Source organism: Megascapheus bottae, chromosome 2 (genome assembly GCF_031878675.1).
Source record: "Megascapheus bottae isolate mThoBot1 chromosome 2, mThoBot2.hap1, whole genome shotgun sequence".
In the NCBI taxonomy this organism is placed as follows: Eukaryota; Metazoa; Chordata; class Mammalia; order Rodentia; family Geomyidae; genus Megascapheus; species Megascapheus bottae.
Genome location: NC_143510.1, coordinates 94,811,953 through 94,828,058, shown reverse-complemented (window position 1 = coordinate 94,828,058; position 16,106 = coordinate 94,811,953). Strand labels below are relative to the sequence as shown.

The window sequence follows — 16,106 nt, the reverse complement described above, 5'->3', positions numbered from 1 at the left end:
GTCGACTCCACACCAGGACGGCTGGCAGTGTCCTCCCCGGAGCTGCCTCACCTCCCTGACTGGTCAGGGCCACCCTGTGGGACCAGGCACCGGCCACGTGGTCAGTCTTCATCCCCCTTTCTCTGTAAAAGGGCTCCAACTAAACCACTCTGCCCGGCTCTGCTCAGGGTCCCCTTATGCCTGTAAGGGGCATTGCCACAGCCCTGGGCACAGATCGGGGACCCCCTGCCTCCCCTCGGGCACCCACGGCTGCTCCTTCCTCGCCCTCGTGCACTGGAAGGTGTGGGTCTCTTGTAAAGACCCGGCCGTGGTCCACAGCGGGTTCTGCCTTCACGGGCGAGGCTGATGTGCCGTCCTGGCCCACAGCCATGCCTGTGTGGCTGGAGCCCCCCCCTCTAGGGTGGGTGTGTGCTTGATCTAGCTGGTGGGCTGGTCCTGGATGCCCCAGTGAGGGGGGTCCCCACCCCAAGCCATCAGGCCTCACATCCAAACCAGCAAATGAGGATTGGAGCAAAGGTAAAAATTACATCTGAAAAATGATACAAAAATAAGAAAAACAGCTTGCTCTCTGTAAAAAATATAATCTGTTTCTTCAAAAAAAAAAAAACCAAAAAACAAACAAACAAAAAAAACCCCAACAAGTATCTTAATGATGACTCGGTAATCCACTCGGAACCAGCAAGGTGGCAGCAAGTGCCCCAGGACTTGTGCCAGTGTTCTGTTCCCAGTGTTCCAATACGGAAGTCCCTGGGGGAGGCGTCAGGAGCACCCCGCTGAGTCCAGGGCTTCCCTGGACAGGAGTCTGCCTCAGGGACAGGAATACTGTCGGATGTTGGGTGGACCCATCTCTGGGCTCTGCTCACAGCGACCACCACGGTGGAGGGCCCCGCAACAGCGTGCCAGTGGCTGGGTCTCCTGCCCACCCTGGCCTCCCCCCATCAGCCCGGAGGCCAAACGCCAGCCAGACTCCGGCTGATGGTCACCTGAGAGCAGCCGAAGCCGTCCTGACGCCGCCAGGGCCTCTCCAAAGAGCCAAGTGTTTAAAAGATGTGCTTTTACTGCACAGCCTCTGCCCTGCTCACCAGCCGTGGGCCTCAGGCTGGGATGTCAGGACAAGATGTCCACATGGACAGTGGGCCAGGACCAGGCTCCAGGGGTGGTGAGAGGTGGGACCCACGGGACCCCCGTGCCAGCCTCACAGCTCCCACGGGATTCAGGGAGCCATGCATGGAACAACACAAGGCTGTGCCCTGGCCTGCTCAGCCCAGGTGCTGAGGATGCATGCAGGCCAGGGGAGACCAACTAGCCGTTGGCTCTGGAGGCCATCAAGGAGCCTCCGTGCCATGTTCACCACCTCAGCTCCACAGGAGGGGCACAAACCCGCTCCGCTATGGCTTTGATGGAGAAACACCTGTGGCTGCGGAGCGCTGGGGTCAGGAGAGCCTCTGTGGCCGGCTGGGCCTGTACTCAGGCCAGGGCAGGGAACGAGGAGCTGTGCTTGGCGGGGCCTGCAGGCAGTGTCCTTCCGACCGCCCGCCTGTGTGGCCTGTGTGTGTGAACTAAAGTGCTTCACCCCTGGCAGGGGCCCAGCTCTGGCCTCGGGTGCCCCAGCCCCTCTGAGAAGGGGTGGGCAGAACCTGGGCCAAAACATGAGACACTGCAGGTCCAGGGGGATTATTGCAGAAGACCGGGTGGTGTGGAGGGGACCCGGCAGGGCCCGGTCAGTACTAGCTGTCGCCACCAGAGGCCGCCGCCGCCGCCGTGATCTTCATATACTGCCCGAAAATGGTCTCGAAGGCCTCATCTCTGTGCACCATGGCACCGAACACAAGGGGCTGGCAGGAAGGAATGTGTTTCTGAGCCCCCTTCAGCCGGGCTGGACCAGGACAGAACCCGCCCCATGCCAGCACAGCGAGCAGCCACGAGGGCTCTGGGGGCGAGATCAGATGCCTGTGACACCCACAAAGCTCCAGCCTCTAGAGAAACCAGGGCAGGGGGCAGAGAGTCCCCCTCCCCGGATGCCATCACCTGTGGCCCCATCCAGGCTGAACTCTCTGGACCCTGCATTGAGGGAGCCAGGTGGGAGCCGGGTTTCAGCCCAGCAGAAACCATACCAGGATGCTGGGAGCCCCGCCCACCTCCTAGGGAGCCCTTGCTTGGCACTTACTTTCTGGGTTGACGGTGTAGAGACAGCAATCCCCATGCCAGAGCCCGGGAGGACAGACAGGACCTTGTACTGAAAGGCAACGCAGGGCTGTGAACACAGGCGCGCCGGGAGGTCATGCACGCAGGAACAGGCTGGGCATCTGTGATGGCCCAGCCACGGGGAGAAAAGGACCTACGCGTAACTCCTGACTGTGTGACGGAGCAAGCATACCAGTGGCCTGGCCCACCAGCCTGGGTGGCCAGGGACAGCAGCTCTCCAAGTTTGTGGCACACGGATGAGGCCTGCACTGTGCATGGGGGGATGGGAGGCGTCTAGGTGGCAGCGCAACAGCGAGCATTAAAACCGCCAATACCCAACAATGCACCGTTTCTCTGCACAGCAGTATGATCACAACAGCCGTGGGTGACCAGGTGGCAGTGGGGGGCACAGAGAAGGCCAGTCTGTCTGCCGGGCCCAGGGGGCTCAGAGGCAGCTGAGGCGTGTGGGGCACACGCCAGCTGAGCCACCTCCCGCCTCTGGCCCGGGGAACCAAATCTGCAGAAAAGCAAGAAACTGCCCTCAGGATACAAGACAGCATCTCTGCCGGGAGCCTGGCCTCTCTCTGGCATCCCAGAGATAGAGCACGCAAAGCAGCACGGAACAGGTGCCTCCAGTGCTCCTCTGGGGACACGGCCTGGCAGGTGCACGTGCTCACGGCACGTGCAGCAAGAGACAAGCAGAGGTGCCAACCCATGGGAACACGGGGAGCTGGGGACCGAGGAAGGTCCCAGTCTGTGGGTATCTGGGGTGTGGGTTGAGGGGCATCCGCGTCTCTGATGGGGTTCTGCACAGAGCCTTGTAGGTGAGCTGCAACCTCGGGGGTGGCCGCACACGCGATCTCTCAGCCCCAGTGCTGAGACAATGCCCAGGAGGCCCTGGAGCCGTGTGACCTCTGACACCGGGATGGTGCCCCCACCTTCTGGATGTCAGTGATGTCCACCAGCTTGATCACTTTGTTCCTCTTCGACGAGCCAGACTTGGAGCTTTCGAAGCACAAGTAACTAGACCGGGAGGAAACGCAGAGGCAGGGATCGCACGCGAGCCAGGCGGCCCCTGCCCGCGGCTGCCTCCACCGCCCTGTGGGCGGCCAGTGACCCACCGCGCACCGCCCCTAGAAGAAGACCAAGTGGCGTCTGCGGGAGAGCTGGGCTTTGCTCCCACAGGCTCCCTGGGAGAAAGGCAAGCAGGGCCCTGGGGCTGGCCAGTGCTCTGCTAGGCCAGGTCCTTCAGCTGGGGAAGCACAGGGCATGGGAGGACAGAGTAGCTGAGAGCCATGCTGGCTGACAGCTCTGTACACAGGGAGGTGAGGATCACGAGACCCCAGCCTGGATCCTTGTCCAGCAGAGAGAAGCCAAAGCCCCATTTTTGCTGATGCAGCTCAACCGTCAGGACTTGGGCCCGCGTCTCCCTGGGAGACAGCTAGCTGCTTGACCTCTTCAACAGCTATGACGCCCACCCCCCCCAGCCTTCCACCAGCCGGGGCAGGGGTGTGGGTGGCACTGGCCTTGTCATGTCGGGTCAGAGGCAGTGCTTGGCCAGTGAGCAGGACAGGGAGACAAGGCCCAGTGCTTGCTGGGCTCAGCTGTCTACCCAAGGGCAGGGGAGCGCCTCGCTGTGCCTCCACTCACTTTTCTGTCACATAGAGAATCCCGTTCCTGATGTAGTCCGTGGGCATCTTCCGGTCTCTGTTTATCAGGCAGCAGCGCCAGCCGTTCTCACACACTAAGGGGAGAGAGCTGGCCTGAACCCCGGCTGACCGGCACATCCAGCCCGTGACCCACCTCAACTTGGATTCTCCCAGGGCCCATCTGTAGCTCCCAGCGACCATCTACCCGTCCACGTGTGGGCAGGCAGACCCAGCGGCCAGAGGCAGGTCCATGGCAGAGCACCGTGCCTAGCAGGCAAGAGGCCCTGGGTTCCATCCCCAATCCTGCACACAAACAGTCTATAGGGAGAGGTGCGTGGACTTGCTCCATCCTGGGGACGTGTGCGGCCCTGTGCGTGCACGCCTGGCCAACAGTGAGTGGACGGAATGAGGTGCAGCCCACCACACGCAGCCGCTATGCTCCCCTGGCCAGGCCCACAGACAGGGCTCGGGCTCTCACCTCTGCACCCACACTGCAAGACTGGAAGAATGGCTAGGGGTCAGCTCCAGAGGTACCAGATAGTGGACACCTCTGGTTTGTACACACAGACCACCGTGTTCCCAACGCTGCCAGGGCCACCCTGAGCCTGGCACCTGCCGTGCGGGGACACGGCCTCCTCCAGCGGGGGTGGCCCTGGCGTCCGTACCCCGCTCCCTGGGAAGCAGATGTGGGCTCGTGGTTAGCGGTGAGGGCACCCCTCCAGCAGGGAGAGCCTGCGCCCTGCTTCCTGTCCTGTGTGTTGTCCAGCTCCCGACTCGCCCACACCTACCGGCCAGAGGACGCTCATTCTCCGTCAGGTTGAAGATTTCATGGAAGTTACCCCTCTTGCTGCTGTGGAAGCGACCCACGTCTTCGTCCTTGCTCAGGCCGGCTGGCGTGCTGGACACGCAGCTCCGTGACGAGGCCGTCTGTAGCTGCCAACGGCACCCAGGGCGCTGGTCAGGTCTGGGGAGAAGCAGCTGGCCACACAGGTGGGTGCCCACACCAGCTGCAAGCCTTGGCCAGCTCAGCAGCTCCCAGTCCAAATGTGGGGGTGCAGTTCCCACAGGCCCCGGTCAGGGCGGGCTCCCTTCCCCAGCCCTGGGCACTGGGCCAGGCCCGAGCCCCGGCACGCCATGGCCAAGGCCATGGCTGCCCAGTGCTGTGGAACCCTGGAGCGTCAGCCACAGCACAGCAAGGGCACCGCATCAGTCACAGTGGCCGGGGAGCTGCACACCACACCGTACCTTGTCATGCCCTGACAGCTGGCCAGAAAGGAGACAACAGACACATGTGACCAACACAGACAAAAAGGGGGACGCGTAGGACACCCTAAGCTCGTGGATCTGAGCAGATCTGAGCAGACACCCGGGGCCCATCCCAGTGCTCAGGCCACACCTCGGCTCTACTTACTCTCAAGAGCGGACCAGGAAGACCCTGTACCAACTACCCTGGGGATGGGGAGGGGCTCCGCCTCAGGGCCGTGACCCACATCTGTCACGGGGGACCCCGGGGCAGCAGGGGCTCCTCCAGGGCTAGTGGCCCCAGCCTGGGAAAGGTGGGATAGCTAGAAGCAGCAGAGCCAGGATGGGAAATCTCCACTGTCCACTGTCCAGGGCCCCCAAATTAGCAAATTTCATCTCCAAAGGCGTGAGTGTGGAGGGAGGGCAGAGGAAGGGATCCCCCCTCCCGGGGCGGCAGGCTCACCCGGCGGGACACGGTGGCGCCAGAGCGCTCCTTGAGCTGGGGGTCCGTGGGGAGGCTGCGCCAGATGATGTAGGGCGTGTCGTACTTGGCTCGCAGCCTAGGGCAGCGCTTGAAGATGAAGTCGATGAGGAAAAACTTGATGCCGGCATACAGCCCTGAGGGCGAAGAAAGAGCATCTCACCCGGGCACTTCCCCTCTGGTCTGGCAGCAGAGCCTGTTGGTGCTCGAGGTGGGGGGGGAGGACACAAGGCACAAGGCCCCTGCTCCTGAACTCATGGGACAGGACTAGAATGGACAGAGGCCCTGGGAGGCCAGTGCTGGGTGAGGGATGTGGCCTGGGTGAGGATGACGATTTTTTGTCTATCATTAGCTCAAACTCGGGTGGCACACACCAAAACAGACACTCCTCTGTAAACAGAAATAAATCACAGAAAACCGTGACTCTCCTCTTAAAGGTGACCAGAGAAGTCTGGCCACTCCTCAGCAGTGGGCGGGGGTCAGGGGGTTCTTACCATGGGGCAGGCAGGGGGCAGGGGGCTCTCACCATGGCACAGGAGCCACAGGGATCCCCCCATGGGGCGAGCAGGGGGGGAAAGGAGAGGATTCCTACCACTGTGTACCCCTTTCTGGGTCAAGCAGCCATGGGCTGGCCCAGGGCCCTGGAAGAAAAGGGCAGAGATTGCACAGACGCCTCCACCCCAGGGCATTTTAGTGGCACTAGCACTGGCTGTTTCCCTCATGACCACACTACGCGCCACCCCTGGCTTTCCTGGTAAGGAGTGAGGAGAGCCCTCCAAAATGCTGAGGACCTGTCAGGATCACATACCCTGTGTGGACTTGAGGACAAGGGTACCAAGCTGGCTGGCGGGCTGGCGGGGAGGGAAGGGCACAGCTTCCCGTAGGCTAGTGGGCTGAGAGGACAAGGGGGCAGCCTTGACTGGACGGCCTACGACACAACCATGGTCTTCCAAAGCTGACCATCCGAGGTCTGGCTGCAGTGGTCACTCGGCCAGCCCAGCGCCCCAGGGGACTCTGAAGGCTCCCGTCTGAGATCTGAGACCCCTCCTGCTGTCAGACTCCCCACCTCACTCAGACTGGGCACCAGCAGCCTCCAAACGCTATCCCCTCATGTCAAGCTCAGCATCCTCCAGCCACACCCTTCCCAGCTCCCCGAGTCCCCCTGAATGTTTCCCTGGGGCTCCTTTCTTCTTCCAGGGTCCCCCCACTCATCTCCCAGCCCTCCCAGATCCGAGTCTTGCTTTCCCAGACTCACCTGCCCCGAGGTCTGAACTGCTGGGGGGTCCCCCATTGTACGCCTTCCCACTACAGAATCAAATTATACCCCAGCAGAACACAGTGGTGAGTCCCACCCTGGCTGCCTCAGCACTGGACCCCATCACCTCCCCAGCAGGTCAAGAGAGCTCACAGCGTCCCTTTCTTCCTCCTCTCCCTTGGTCCAGCCACCCGCTAACAAGTAGTTCTACCTGCTTGCCAAATGGTGGCTTCTACCCAGGGCCCATAGCCAGTGTCCACCCACTCCTCTCCAAGCCACGCCCACTCCTGCCAGCAGGCCACACCCTCCGCAATCACAGCCAGACCCACAAGGCCACCAGCTGGGGTGCTGACAAGAGTTAATAAGCAGCCCAAGTTAAGACCAGGGCTGCACAGGGCATGGTCACAGTGACAAAGTAGAACTAGCCACGGAGGCCGAGTAAGAGTGAGGACATGTCCACAGGGACTGACTGAGTGGGACCTGTCACTGAGCATGTCCGCACCCTCCATTTCCTTGAAGGACTCTCCCTTCTGCTCACCCTTCACTGGGCACAGCGCAGGCCCAGCGGGGGTGGGGGGTGGGGGTCTGGTTGCACAGGTGCTCCCAGTTTTTTCTTCCCGGGCGCATGGCGGAGCCAGGCTGCCTAGGCTGCCCAGGCTATGACAGTGGGCTGCAGGGGGGTGGGGGTCCTGACCTGGCTCCAGCGAGGACATCCTCCCTCCCCTCTCCCACCCTCACTACTCACACTCTGTGCGGCTTACAGGGCTCCTGCCTGCCCAGCAGCAGCACCAGGACCCCCAGTCCTGCCCTGTGTGCCGCATGGGCTGCGTCCCCATCACCTACCAGAGGGCTGAGGGAGGTGGGGAGAGAAAGAGACAGGAGGGCGGGGAAGGGACCAGTTCCACCCCTGTGCCAAGGTGGTGGGGTTGTCACAGACATTCCCCATCCCGGTTCCCCTGCCAGCAAGTGTTCCACGTGCAACGCTGACCTCACACCCTCACCACACCAGGCCCCCACCCGGTACCCAGCAGCCCGCGCGCAGTGGCCGGGCCCAGGGCAGACGAAGTGCGGATGGATGTACGATGGGCCCCCCTTCTCACGAACTTACATGCTTTGACTCTGGTGTGAAGCTGGGGCGCAGCCTCACCCCGTGGGTGCAGACACCAGCAGGCCCTGTCCCCGGTCCCTCCCTCAGCTCCACCAGCCTCGCGCCAGCTCTGGCCCTTGCTCCTTACCCACGGCCAGGCCCACCAGGCGGTAGGGGAAGCAGCAGGAGGCCAGGAAGGCGGCCCACAGCGCGATGTACAGCTTCTGAGTGATCTCGGGCTGGACCCACATGAACAGGCTGCAAGGAGCACAGGGTGAGTGGGGGCCGGGGGAGGCGTATGGAGTGGGCAGGATGGGGCCGGGGGGGCCACCCTCGCTGCAGGCTGGAGACTTACTTCTTGATCTTTTCCAGGATGTCAGCCATCTTGCCAAAGAGGTTCTGTGTGGAGAAGGCATGGTGGTGACCACAGGCCCCAGCAGAGGTGCAGGCCTTGGGGTGGAGTGCCTCCCGTCCCCCGGATACTGCACGAGCCCCAGGGCAGTACCTGAGCCTTCTGGGCAACATCCAGCACCAGCTGGAACTTTTCAGACACAGTCAGGTCTTCCTTTGGCGGTTCCTTTAAAAGGCAAGAGAATTTCCCACTGAAATTGGACAATCCAGGAAAATTACTGACAGCCCACATGAAGGCTCCAGGCCCCAGGCCGCTTGCCCACCTCCTCAAAGGCCTCCTAACTCCTGTGGGTGCTCGCACAGGCACAGTGCTCTCCTCTGGAGAAAGCTGCTATGAATGTTTTCATCTTTGGGGCCAGGTGGACTGTTAGAGCTATACCACCATAGTGCAAAACAGTGATGGCGGGTGTGTCGCTTAGTGGGGAGGGAGCAGGGCTGAGGGTTGAGTGTGCGGGGGGGGGGGGGGTTCACGTCTAAAATCCTAGCTCATCAGGAGGCTGGGATTTGAAGATAAAGGTTCAATGCCAAGTCAGGCACTCAAGTCTGTGAGACTTATCTCCAAAGAATCTCCAGAAAACCAGAAGTGGAGCTATGGCTCCAGGGGTAGGGAGGTAGCCTCCAGCTGAAGAGCTCAGGGACAGCGCCAGGCCCAGTCCAAGCCCCACAACCGACAAAAACAAACCTCTATATACAAATTAGACAATGGGCCACGTGGGTCCCCACAGTCCTAGAGAAAAAACTCCCAAGCTTGTCTGGCTTTCTGTCACCTCCCACTCTGGGGGATCAGGAGGGCCAGCCTGCCCTGCCCTGGCCACAGCAACCCCAGCCAGGACAGCAGGGCAGGGCAGTCCCTCCTCGCACTGCCAGGTGGGGCACTGTCAAGTGCCAGAGTGGACATCCTGCCAGGGCTCGGGCTGGGTGGGTTCCTTCTGGACCCATCCCCCCGCCGGGACAGGGTACCTTGCACTGGGTCCTGCCCAGTAGACAGGAGAAGGGCCCTTCTCCCTTGGGAACTCACCACGGCTTCCGACACCTCAGGCACAATGCTCCACTGGATCCTCCAGCCCCTGGAAACACAAGCCGCCATCCTTTAGGGCAGTATCGCCTGCAAGCGTGGAGCTGGGGACAACATGCAATCCCCGGCCCTGAGCTCCCCCGGGGCGGCTGTGCGGGTGGGAAAGGGCCCTGCCACTGGTCCCCAGCTGGCTCTCCTCTGGGAGGACCATGCATATGCACAGCAGGCGGATATGCACAGCAGGGGGATATGCACCGCAGGCTGCAGCATTGGCCCCAGCTCATTCACCTCGCCCTGTGGATTTTGGCTGCTTTAAACGCATTACCATGCTTTCTACCAAAAGCCTTAAAACCAGGCAGCTGAAGCAGGCCATGGTGAAGGACGGGAAGACGGGAGCATAGAAAAGCAATGCTCCGGGTGGAAGTCTGGGAACACTGGGGGTGACGTTCAGAGGGAACGAGCCCAGCAGAGTGAAGGTCGGGGGACACCTGCCGGCAGGTGAGCTGTGTACTACCCACGCTACAGTCCAGGCCTGGCAGCTCAGCCCTGTCCTGGTGTCAGCAGCCACCAGGAGCCCGGGGCATCACCAACCTGCCCCTGCCACACACAAGGCCCTGGGGAGGAGGAGGAGGGGTGCTCGCAGGAGGGACTCATGGCAGTCCACAGGGAGTCTGCAGGGAACCCAGGAAAACCCACCGCCGACCCAGCAAAGCAGGCAGCGTGGCCATCCTGCTGGAGGTCTCGGAGCCTCTCGCAGCAGCATCTCCACGACCAGGGCACAGCATGCCTGTGTGCAATGTGGTGGAAACTCAGGAGCCAGCTCACCTACCTGGCGATGAGGTAATTGAGGGACAGCCTCAAAATTGCTAGAAACAGGAACATGGGGATGGCCCAGCCATGCCACACGGCGTTCATGTACACCTGCGGGGAGAGGACGGGAGGGCAGGCACGCAGCAGGCGTGGCAGGGAGAGCAGGCCCAGCTCGGGAGCCATGGCAGGCTGTGGTCTGGGAGGGCGCCTGGTGTGGGCGGGAGGCGGGGCATCCTGACCAGCACTGCTACCCCAACCAGGGCCAGGAGAGGGCAATGGGCTCTGGGCGGGGCCTCACTCCATGGGTGACTCGTGAGTCCCAGCAGCACAACTGAGGAGGAAGTGGCCAGGGGACCTGGGAGTGACCGGAGTCCCCACCCCTGGACGGACCCCAGCTCAGGTGTGCCTAGGAAGTAGGCCTACTTCGAGGGCTCCTCTCCTGACAAGGCAGACGGGTCCTGGGAAGCTCCGTGAAAGTGACAAGGGGGCAAGACCCCAGGACCCAAGCAGACGTGCCCTCCCCTGCAGCTTCTTCTGTGGCATGGAAAGTGCTCCCCGCCCAGGGGCCTCGGGTGGCTTGGGCTGGGAGCTCTCAGCTCTCTAGGAGGAGTCGGCAGGACGAGCACTACATCAGGGCACTCTGGAAGAGGCCAGGAGGGCTTGGGGGTGACACAGCCATCTGCCTACCTCCTTCTGCTACTAGAAGGCCTGCTGCCCCATGCCACGTGTGCCTTCAGAGAAGCAGACAGGGCCCAACTGCTGCAGGACACATCCTCGGGCAGCCAGGCCCACTTTCCCCAGTGCCCAGAGCACGCCAGCCCCAGCCCTGTCTAGGCCCTAAGCCAGCACGCCAGGCACCGGTGAGCAGGGCAGCCCTGGGCCAGTGCGCTAAGAAAGGGCAGACGGGTGAGCCGCACGCAGGCCAGGGCCACTCCCGAACACACTGTGGAGGGACAGGCTACACGGCCACAGAGGTGACCACCTCTGGTCCCAGGACCCTGGGCAGCCCTGGACCATGCCTGCCTTGGCCATGCCTGACGGCCGGCTACTCAACACCCCTACTTGACTCACAAGACACCCCTACAAGCTTAACAAGCTGCCGGGCCCCTGGAGGTGCTAGGCAGGGCTGTCCACCCCTGGGCCGTGGCGGGAGCTGGAGACATGTACCCCACTCACTGTGAAGGCGATAGCCGAGGTATAGACGGAGTACCAGTCAGATAAGGCAGAGAGGTTCTTCACAAAGTTGGTGACAGGCTTGGCACCTCGCTCTGGGGACAGAACAGACCATACTGCTCACAACGGCGCTGGGCCAGCCACCAGCATACCAGCGGGGTCTGGCTGGCCTCCCGGCCTAAAGGAAACCAAAGGAGCAACCCAAGGACTGCCTGGCCACAGGTCCTTCCCTTGCCTGACCAGTGCCCCTCCTGCTGCCTGTAGTCCCTCGGGAGCCACTGCTGTCCCATCGCTGGTCCCTTGGTGGGCAGCAAAAAGGGAAGCGGCAAAGGCAGGGGTGGTACTTCATTCACATTCCCTGGGGCCTAGGGCCTTTGGAAAAGCACATCTGACTCCAGTTCTGCCACGGGCCTTCTTTCCCAGGAGGCTGGGCAGGAGTGGCCTTTAAAACAGACCAGTGGCGAGCCGGGCACCGGTGACTCATGCCTATAATCCCTGCCACTCAGGAGGCTGAGATCTGAAGACTGAGGTTCAAAGTCAGCCACGTAGACAAACCTATGAGGCCCTCATCTCCAATTAACCGCAGAAAGCTGGTTAAAAATACCAAAAGCAGGCCGGGAGTGTGGCCTAGTGGTTAAAGTGCTTGCCTAGCATGCACGAAGGCCTGGGTTCGATTCCTCAGTACCACATACATAAAAAAAGCTGGAACTGGTGCTGAGGCTCAAGTGGTAGAGCTCTAGCCTTGAGAAAGTCCACGGACAGTGCTCAGGCCCTGAGCTCAAGCCCAGGACTGGCAAAAAAAAAAAAAAAAAAAAAAGCCAAAAGTAGGAGTGACGGCTATGAGTTCAAGCTCCAGTACTGGTGTGCGCACATGTGCTCGCGCGCGCGCTCTCGCTCTCTCCATCTCTCCCTCCCTCCATCCCTCCCTCTTTGTGGAGAGAAGCCCTGTCTAGCTCAGGACCTCGTGGCCCCTCCTAGGTGGCACAGCCATCAGCGTTCTACTCACTCAGTCGTCTCATATTTTCTGTTAACCTGCAGGAGGGAGGGGAGAAAGGCCCAGAGTCAGTTCAGAGGTCAGTGCTGGTTGCATGCCACTGTCCCTCACCCCGCCAGCATCTGGACAGCAGGGGGGAGGATGTGGGATGCCAAGGCTCTCAGATGCCTGAAACTGTCACACAGAGTGGGACAGGACAGGGATACCCAATTGCCCTGGCTGCTATCCCTAAACTGGGATGGGGGGTGGGAAATCCACAACAGACCAGACCCTCGTCTACTCTGTCACACTGCCCTCAAGAGCAGGGGCTCAGGATGTGAACAACGCTCGGCCCGCCCCTCCCCGCCAGGAAGCCCTGGGCAGCGGCACCAGCCCATAGAGGGCCCTCGTCACCTATCAGTGAGACCCACGAGGGATGTGATGTGCTCCACTCTGACACAGACCTGAAGGCCCCCACCAGGCAGGTCCCCCAGGGGCCCCCACCTGCGGGCGCTGAGGGGCTCCTCAGTCTCCACCGTGCTCTCCTCGGGCTGGAAGCGGAAGTCCTCCACATACTCCCCAAACTTCTCAAAGAACCACTTCTGCACGCGGGAGGACAGCCCCTGGCCACGCCGGTCTGCAGGAAGGGGCAGGTGGGAGAGGGCCACATAGCCCCTTCGTACTGAGGCTGGGGCAGGGAGGGACCTCGATGGGCGAGGGCTCAGGAAATGGGGAGGGGTCCCTGCTATAGAGCAGGACAGGCAGGATGCGGCTCTTAGGGGCACAAGGCGTGTCTCTCCCCTCCCAGTCCCCAGTCATCTCGGCTGTGCCTCAGCCCTCCGTGAAAGTCTGCACCCTCTGTCCCCTCTCTGATTTGTCTGGAATGTGTCAGCCTTGCAATGCCACCAAAAGATCCTAAGGACCCACAGTGCATGTGCGCTGGGGAGTCAGGGCGCCCTGTGAGGGAGCAGGCGCAGTGAGTGACATGGCTGGCCGGCCAGGATGAGCCCACGGTAACTTAGAGTCTGACTCACACTCTGCTCACCCACAGCTGACACTGTAGGAAGCGGCCCACACCACAGAGCACTTGTCTGGGTGCCACACAGGCAGTGCCCTCAGAGAGCAGGCAGTGAGGCCGCCCGCCTGCAGGGGGCGCTCTGGGAGAAGGCACCATAAACATGTAGAGATTATGTGTCCATGAAAGACCCATGAAAGCAAACACAGCCAGGTGTGCTGAGGCTCAGGGCAGATGGTGAGTGAGGAACATACACGCCAGGGGCAAGGAAGCCCTGAGTCTGCACCCCGTGGGACTGCCAGAAGCACAGGGGAGGCAGAGACAGCGTGGGGCAGGCTGCTGGGGGCTCTCGGCAAGTCCAGGGGGGCCGGCAAGCTGGCCAGGAGCAGAGGATGGCCACTAAACATGGCGGGACCGGGGTCTGCTACGGATGCTGAGATTCCACACCCATGGAGGAATCTGAAATGATTTTCAATCTTCTCCACCATTTCCAAATGTAAAGAACACTTTAAAATGGACAACTAGACAGTGGCTTTGGGTTGCTGACCCGGGTCCAGCCCCCGCCCCTCCCCAAAGCCCACCATGGGTCATGGAGCTCAGGCCCCCAAGGCTAACCGAGGAGGTGAAAACCCTGAAGAGCTGCATCCCCAGCACAGACGCACACCTGAGGCCCACCTGTGGGCAGCTCCGGCCCTGTCCCCCTACCGCGTCCTCCTGGCAGGTGGCCGGGGCTCCCGGGAGGGCCTCCCTTCTGGCCTCCGAGCGGAGGAAGGGGCTGGCTCCACGCAGGGCTCACCAGCACTGGCAGGGAGGCCCCACGAGAGGTGAGCAGGCAGGAGGAACCGCCAGGGCCGGAGCAGAACGCGCCCCACAGAAAACGTAGACCGCGAGCGTGGGGTTTGATAGGAAACAGCTTCTCAGGGAGGAGGAGTAGGGCAGGGCAGGGCTCCCCAGCAGGGCCCGAGTCCAGCCTGCCAGGAACACTGCTGCCTGCTGAGCCCCTCAACCACGGGGAGCAGATCACGTGCCCATGCAGAGCACCAGGGACTGGACGCCCGTCAGTGGGGCCGGCCTGAGACAGGCACCGACTCGCCCTTCTCTGGGAAACATGGTCATGGGTGGAAGGCTTCCGTCTGATTGGACGGTCTCTGGGTGAGGGGGAGACTCGATCCCAGCCCTGACGGGGGACGGAGACACTGAACAAGCTGCCTGTGCCACATGACCCACCTGTGCCATTGCCGGCCTGGCTCTGCCCCTTGGGGGGCTGCTGAGCCTGCGCTGTCTGCTCTTCCGACCTGCGGGGGGAAAAGAGATGAGCCTGCCGTAAGTGGGAAGGCCTTGCCCCGCGGACCGCGAAGGCTTAGCTTCATGACGGCTAAGCCCCTGGACTCCCGAAGGCCGGAAGGCTGGTGGCCGGCAAGCAGAGCTGCGTTCCGATGGACACACATTCTGGTTCAATGCCCCAAACTACTGTCTCCTAAATAGACAATTCTCTTATTAATTCTAGTACAGTGAGCTCAGAATACCTAGCTTGCTGAGATACACATTTTTATCCGGCACTGTGGGAAGCCACTGCAGGGCCTGCCAGCTGCCCAGGTCTGACCCCACCTGGGCCATGCCGTGTGGGTTTCCAGGGTCCAGACCTCTCCCAAAGTTTCTGTCTACCTGTTGGAACCAAACTTCATACCAGCCAGGGGGGCTAGAGTCCAGCCAGCAGCTTGGGCCCTGTCTTCTAGACAGGGTCTCTGTCCTAACTCTCGGCCAGCTGTGCTTTCCTCCAATGCCTCCTCACCCACACTGACCTGAGCTGTAGATGCACCACTGAGAGTTCCCAGTGTCCTGGGCCCCCCAGGTGAGCCTGGGGGGGCCAGGGGAGGGGGCACCTCTGAGGTCTCCACAGTGATGGGGCAGGGTGAGGTGGTTTCTGCTGCTCACCTCCCATGAACCACCCCTCCTGAGCCCCTTTCTGAGGGAGGCTCCCCCCACCCTCTCCTGAGCAGATGGAGCAGCACACTGCCTATGGTTCCAGAAGAAGCAGCTGCACCAGGAAGCACGGGCCAGCTGGATTTGCCAGAGCTGGACCCAGGTGGGCACACAAGGGCAGAAGGCCAGGTGAATGGCCCTGTGGGACACACTCTGAGAGGCCGTGGGGCTTCTGAGGTGCTGCCCCTTACCATGCGCTCTGCCCTCAGTCACCACACTGCCGAGGGGCGGCAGCATGGTCCTGCCAGGCACAGAAGGCCAGAGCGGGGTGAGGGCCAGGGCAGGAACTCAACCTCTCCATGTGACACTGGGTGCAGGGACATGGGCCTCAGGATGGCTTATGAGAGCTGCAGGAACCCTTACAGATGGGGAGGCTGGGACAAGTGGTCCTTCCAGCCTTTGGGACATGGGAGGGGCCAGGTAGCCTCTGGGTCACGTGACTGCCACGTGACCACCACAGGCCCGTGTTGAATGGGGAGGGCCCACGGTGCTCTACCAACTACTGGTTCATCCTAGGCGGCGGCGGCGGCGGGTCAATGGCCCACCAGTACTGTGCAGAGGCAGTGTGAGCTGCTGCTTTTGCAAAGCCCGGTCCCCACCACAGTGACTGAAGAGGACTCCAAGCCAGGCCTGGTGCTGCAGGCCGGCAGGGCTGCTAAAATCTGGGAGTGGCAGTTTGAAGCCATTCTAGGCAATTAAGCACCAAAAAAGCCAAAGGTGGAGCTGTGGTGCAAGTGGTAAAGTGCTAGCCTTGAGCAAGAAAGCTCAGGGCCACCCAGGCCCTGAGTTCAAGCCCCAGACTGGCACATGGACACAAGAGAGTTCCAA

At 61.6% G+C, this 16,106-nt stretch overlaps 1 protein-coding gene across 1 annotated transcript in view; it reads right to left on the bottom strand.

Annotated features, from left to right (window-relative positions):
* Window positions 1-701: 701 nt before the first annotated feature.
* Window positions 702-16,106, bottom strand: part of Gramd4 (GRAM domain containing 4) — a 58,944-nt gene continuing 43,539 nt past the window's right edge. Inside the window, exons 5-19 of the mRNA XM_090328899.1 lie at window positions 14,523-14,590; window positions 12,785-12,917; window positions 12,314-12,339; window positions 11,311-11,402; window positions 10,154-10,245; window positions 9,328-9,376; window positions 8,404-8,475; window positions 8,254-8,297; window positions 8,047-8,156; window positions 5,539-5,693; window positions 4,622-4,766; window positions 3,835-3,928; window positions 3,123-3,207; window positions 2,168-2,236; window positions 702-1,835 (exon numbers count right to left, since the gene is read on the bottom strand). Coding sequence (XP_090185025.1) covers window positions 1,728-1,835; window positions 2,168-2,236; window positions 3,123-3,207; window positions 3,835-3,928; window positions 4,622-4,766; window positions 5,539-5,693; window positions 8,047-8,156; window positions 8,254-8,297; window positions 8,404-8,475; window positions 9,328-9,376; window positions 10,154-10,245; window positions 11,311-11,402; window positions 12,314-12,339; window positions 12,785-12,917; window positions 14,523-14,590 — 1,342 coding nt within the window. The 3' untranslated portion in view covers window positions 702-1,727. The remainder of the gene's footprint in view (window positions 1,836-2,167; window positions 2,237-3,122; window positions 3,208-3,834; window positions 3,929-4,621; window positions 4,767-5,538; window positions 5,694-8,046; window positions 8,157-8,253; window positions 8,298-8,403; window positions 8,476-9,327; window positions 9,377-10,153; window positions 10,246-11,310; window positions 11,403-12,313; window positions 12,340-12,784; window positions 12,918-14,522; window positions 14,591-16,106) is intronic.